General features: G+C 47.1%; 1 protein-coding gene across 1 annotated transcript; it reads right to left on the bottom strand.

Annotated features, from left to right (window-relative positions):
- Window positions 1-243: 243 nt before the first annotated feature.
- On the bottom strand, window positions 244-5,327 carry PENK (proenkephalin). Its single transcript, XM_069853110.1, has 2 exons — window positions 5,190-5,327; window positions 244-1,224 (listed from the first exon to the last, which is right to left on the bottom strand). Exons 1-2 carry the CDS (start codon window positions 5,325-5,327, stop codon window positions 559-561), a joined length of 804 nt encoding a protein of 267 aa, XP_069709211.1. The 3' UTR covers window positions 244-558.
- Between the last annotated feature and the right edge of the window lie 500 nt (window positions 5,328-5,827).

The raw sequence follows: 5,827 nt of genomic DNA on the forward strand, positions 1-5,827 counted from the left end.
GAACTGTTTAAAATGAAAGCAGTTAAAGCAAATACAGCTATATTCACTTTAGAGCATATTTATTATTATAGTATTCTAAGAAACTGAGAAAACTAGAGGCAAAAATGTGTTTCAGCTGTTGTGTGTGCAGTACAAATTCTGTACTTAAAAAAAGAACTTGGCATTGCTCTGATCGCTTAAAGAAAAATTGATATGATGTTTAATTAAATGACTAAAAGAAAACAAAGAGCATTTCAGAATGTATGCAGTTAGGATGAAGAATTTATTATATATACACAGTTAAGCAACTCTACTGTAGATGTACTTCCTCTTTAAAGAAAGTGAATACAATAATCAAAATAGTTCTAGCATGGAAACTACAATACAGACGGAAACTTTACCAAACCAGAAATTAGTTATTTGACTTGAAAGAACACAGAACCTGAAACAACAAATCACAGGTTGCATCATTAACCAAGGACAGTAAAAAACTGTACAGTACAAGCAACACGTTACAATAAGTTATGACCGATAAGGCAGTCTTTCTCATTTAGGACAAACGGGGTAAAAGGAAAGGTATTAAAATCGCATAAATCCACCATATCTCTTTTCCATCTCTGGGACCTCTTTGGAATAAGTTTCCCCATCTTCTTCTGAAGGGAGAATGGAGTCGGCGAAGCGCTTAAGAAACCCACCATATCGTTTCTGGTAATCCAGCCACCATTCTGGCCTACCCACTCTTCTCATGAAACCACCGTATCTTTTTTGCAGCTCTTTGGCTTCATCTTCCAGTTCTGGGCTGCGCTTTATGCTTCTCATGAAGCCTCCATATCTTTTGCTGATATCCCCATCGTTTTCATTTATGTCTCGGTAATGCCCTGCTTCAGGGTTATCCCCTGTTCCTAGAAGCTCTTTCAGCAGATCAGAGGAATTAGCAAGGGCATCATCATCTGAGTCCTTCTTCATAAACCCTCCGTACCTCTTAGCTAGGGTTTCTCCTCCATTAACTTCATCCTCTGGTTCTACCCGATACAGCTCATCCATTTTCTTCATGAACCCTCCATATCTTTTCATGAAGCCTCCGTACTTCTTTGCAAGCAAATGGTTCTCATCCAGCTCTTTCTTGTCTCCCGGAGCAATGTTGGCATCCTCAGAAAGATCCAGCTTTGCCAGTTGCAGAAGCTCCTTGCAAGCCTCCCAGGCTTTGGCAGTAGGTAGTTTTCCTTCACATTCTAGTGTACATGCCTGAAAAAATGGATGTGGTTTGCTGAGAACAATTTGATAGTAACAAGCACCTCACTGCCACTTTGTCTTAGCTTTACTTGTTTTTAAAAGGCCACAAGTGAGCCTCCTCTTATGAGTGACTCAGAAGGGCTGCTCTTTATTAACAGCTGATTTGGTACCTATCTGTTCTGAAGTTCTTCATGTCCCTATCTGAAGAAAACATTAGTCTCCACTCTGAGACAGAATACCGGACAAGATGGATCATGGGTCCTGTGTGTCAAGGCTGCCTCTGTGTTTCTGTTTCAAAGGGAGACACACCTACAATTCCTGCACCTGCCTTACACCTCAGTGGGTTCTTATTAAATGTTTTGTATTTACTAAGGGTAAGCTAAAAACCAAATGTGGTTTGCTTCATAATGAAGGTGTCGAGGAGGATTAAAACTTCTTAATTGAAAGCAGTGTTCAAAAATTTTTGGAAATAAATGACCGTGCAAATAAAAATGTCATTGTCACTAAGAAGTGAGCTATATCGTACTGCTAGATATCTTCAACACGCTGCACAGCTCTATTTCTATCCATTGTCATTAGTTTATCTTTGTGGAACAGGTCTATTCAAATGTGTACCAATACAAATGCAGAAATACAGGCTTTCTTAGGTAGAATCAAAGTTCTGGTTTTATTATTTTGCATACAAAGTAATGAACATCAGAAAGAGGGAAAAAATCATAAGCTGTATTGCTTCTGGTTATAATGACAAAATTTCAGACTAAGAGATAAAAAAAAGTAGTACCTGTATGCATATATTGTAACCTATCATGTGAAAAGAATAATATATGTATCAGCTTCTACTCTCTCTGTTGTGTCAGGAGAATCTCCTTCTTGTGAAGCCACACTCTTCATTTGCAAAAAAAGGTGAATCCAATAGTTTTCCTTCTTGTCAGTGTTTTTCATACCACAATGATTAAAAAAGAAATCAGTATTTTCAACAAAAGATACACTTATTCTGCGTATGGATGATGTTTTCTAACGACCTCAGCAGAGTTTTCTCTAATAGCTAACTGACCAGCTCTCTACCTCTGTCCTTACCTGTTTGTGGAGCCTGAGAAATTTATATATGGTTTTGATGCAATCACAAGAAAATGAAAGGCATCTATGTATTTTGCAAGAATAATTTAACTAGCACTATATGCTCGTTATTATATATCATAGTTAAGCTGTAAAGAGAATGTGATCTCTGACTCAGCCTGACTTTGAACTAACTCCAAATCAAAGCAAGAATAGGTCGTTCCCATCCTTTTCCCTTCTCAAGTAGTTTAAATAACTGCCTATGGCCAAATTAACATAAGCTGTCTCATAGGTGTGAATGATCAGGTACAATGTGATAAATATTGCATCTTACAGATACAGTGTGATAAAATCAGTTATGATGTTACTGGATGCATCCAGAAACATTGTTTCTAAAAGCTGTTTGTAGGGTAATATCCAGTACAGCACATCGCTTCTTTTCCCATTTCATCTAGTGAGTGTTGTTGTGGAATGGGATTTTTTTCCTGAATAAATAGTGGAGGTGTACAAGAGAATATCAATATGGACACCTATAACACATAGTCCAAAAACCTTGTATACCTCTCTCTGAAAGAGCAAACTACCACTTCCCTCCACCCCAAGGCTGATATTAAAGTTTGACGAAAAGCTAATGTAAGAAAAGTATAGGGCGCTGTTTTACCAGCCATCCTATCGCCCTGATGAACTTCCCGTGGTTGGAGTAAGGAGAAATACTCAGTGATTCCCGATTTTGTGTAAGAATAGGGTGCAGTCGTTCTTTTTGTGTGGCCCCAAATAATCGATGACATCATAGGAACAAAACTTTTCATCATTTAGATGCACTACGATCCTCAGTATACGTCTATTTGAGATTAGGAACCGCAGCTACCATAGGCAAAGGACTCAACAGTCCAAGTTTCCCCCCTCTTTTAGGAAGGGCCAAGGGAACCCAGAATTTTGCTGACCCCGATTCTTAAACCTCAAGATGAGTTGCATCTGTGGCTGTATTTTTAAATAACTTCCATATCATTAAAATTATCGACTATCACCTCCTTCCCTCCCTCCAGCATTCCGAACATTTCTTAGCCAGATTTGTCATACGAGATGCTGTCAAAGTGATCTTTTACAGGCAAATTCCTAACGCTGGGCAGCATCGTGCAAAAAGGAAGGAGCAGCGGGAGGCGTTGCCACTCAAACCTGGAGGAGAGGGACCTGGGGGTGTTGGTTGACAGCTGACTGAACATGAGCCAGCAGTGTGCCCAGGTGGCCAAGAAGGCCAATGGCATCTTGGCTTGTATCAGAAACGGCGTGACCAGCAGGTCCAGGGAGGTTATTCTCCCTCTGTACTCAGCACTGGTGAGACAGCTCCTCGAATCCTGTGTTCAGTTCTGGTCCCCTCACCACGAGAAGGATGTTGAGGCTCTGGAATGAGTCCAGAGGAGAGCAACAAAGCTGGTGAAGGGGCTGGAGAGCAGGTCTTACGAGGAATGGCTGAGAGAGCTGGGGTTGTTTAGCCTGGAGAAAAGGAGGCTGAGGGGAGACCTTATTGCTCTCTACAACTACCTGAAAGGAGGTTGTGGAGAGGAGGGAGCTGGCCTCTTCTCCCAAGTGACAGGGGACAGGACAAGAGGGAATGGCCTCAAGCTCTGCCAGGGGAGGTTTAGGCTGGACATTACGAAAAAATTCTTCACAGAAAGGGTCATTGGGCACTGGAACAGGCTGCCCAGGGAGGTGGTTGATTCCCCTTCCCTAGAGGTGTTTAAGGCACGGGTGGACGAGGTGCTAAGGGGCATGGTTTAGTGTTTGATAGGAATGGTTGGACTCAATGATCCGGTGGGTCTCTTCCAACCTGGTTATTCTATGATTCTATGATTCTATGAAACCAGACTCGAACCCTATTTATTCACGAGATCCAGCCAAGTTTTCAGGCAGAAGCGCCGCTTCCCAGCTCGACAGCCAACCTGCCTGGAGAGAGCTCATCCCGTCGGGGACCCCTCCCATCTCCCGTCCCTCCCGGCTTCTCCCTGCCCTGCTGGGGCTGAAGCGCCAGCAGCGACCTCTCCTTTTCGTGCAGAGCTGCCCTCTCCGCCCGGATATTCCTTTCCCCTTACGTTTTCCCTCGGCTTTTCCCTTGCTGCGCCCGGGGCTGCCCTGCGCGGGGTACCTCGCTCCCTCCCCGCAGGCTGATGGGCAGCGGGAGGGATGGGTGAGCTGGGTTTGTGTCGGGACCCCCTTCCCCCCTACCCCCATTCTTAAGTTTAAAGTATATTTCCCCCCCTTCCTGGTGTGTTTCTGGGGTGGGAGCATTCTCCCCACATCTCATTCTGCTAAAGTGACCAAGCTGCACTCTCCAGATTTCTTTCTTGAAAAGGAAATCTCCCTTTTGCTGACCTTTTCTCCCTTTTTCATGTGAAGGTTCTGCTCTGGGTTTGCTGTGCTTGGAGTTCATGATTTCTGAGCGTGAGTGATGGGAACAGTACGCGGTATGTCGGGTGAAACCTCATTAGGGCGTTAATGCATAATATCTCCCCTGGAGGAGAAAGACACCTCAATTTATACCTCCTCAGATCTCATCTGTCTTTCTTAATGCTGCAGTACGTGCTTGCCACACGCTTCTCCGGTAACTGAGATGTGGCCAGGTCCTTCAGAACTAACACAAAAGTACTATTCTAGTACTATTCTAACACTATTGTATGGAAATCGCGCTTTCCCCCGCCCGTTAGCGTTTATATCAGCTCCCCGACCCAGACTGACGATGCTGAACGTTTGGAGCGTCGGGACCCCCTTTCTCCCCTTCTTCGCTGCCCCAGCGCTCCCAGTCTCCGCTCCACCCTCCAAAAACGACTCCGGACGCTCTCCCTACTATTTTGTTGTTGTTGTTGTTGTTGGCTTATTCCCTTTCCCTCCCTCCCGAAGGCGGCGCCGGGTCCGGCCCCACTTACCCAGGGGTGGATGGCGGCGCGGGGTCCCAGGCGATAGGCGCAGGCTGCGCACTGGCTGCCGCAGTCCGCCCGCGCCCCGAGGAGCAGGCAGGCGCCGAGGGCCAGCAGCGAGCACCCGAGCCTCAGGAGCAGCGCCATGGGGGGCGGAGGGGGGGCTGCAAGAAGGAGAGGTCAGCCGGCAAGCCGACGGGCTCCCGTCCCCGCCGCGAAAGCGTTTGAGAAAGCAAATCGCGGGCTCGAACGCCGCTCCCGCCGCTCCCGCGCGGGGTTTGCAGCCGGGGGGGGGGCTTAACGCAAGCAGGGGGGTGCGTAAGGCAAGCGGGGGGGGGCGCTTAAGCAGGGGTTCAAGGCAGCATCCGTGCGCTCAAGGCAGCATCCCTCCCTGCGCCCCGAGAGCAGGAGCGGACCCGACGGATGAAGCGGCGCGAAACTCCGGTTTAAAGGCAAACGCTGGTCCCCGAGCGCTTTCCCCGCCCTCCCCTGGCCCCGACCGAGCCCCGGCGGAGCGGGACGGCGGCTCCTGCCGGGCAGGGTTTCCCGGAGGAGCGCCCCGAGCTGCCTCGCTCAGTCACTCACTCACTCAGTCACTCACTCCGGGCTCCCCTCGGGAGGGAGCTGCGCCTCGCCGCGGTCCCGGT

This window comes from Phaenicophaeus curvirostris, chromosome 3 (assembly GCF_032191515.1).
Source record: "Phaenicophaeus curvirostris isolate KB17595 chromosome 3, BPBGC_Pcur_1.0, whole genome shotgun sequence".
Taxonomy (NCBI): Eukaryota; Metazoa; Chordata; class Aves; order Cuculiformes; family Cuculidae; genus Phaenicophaeus; species Phaenicophaeus curvirostris.

Coding starts and splice junctions, on each gene's coding strand:
- PENK (XM_069853110.1), bottom strand. CDS start 5,327: ATGGCGCTGCTCCTGAGGCTCGGGTGCTCGCTGCTGGCCCTCGGCGCC. Junction 1,225..5,189: donor GCGCCGCCATCCACCCCTGG/GTAAGTGGGGCC, acceptor CCATTTTTTCAG/GCATGTACACTAGAATGTGA.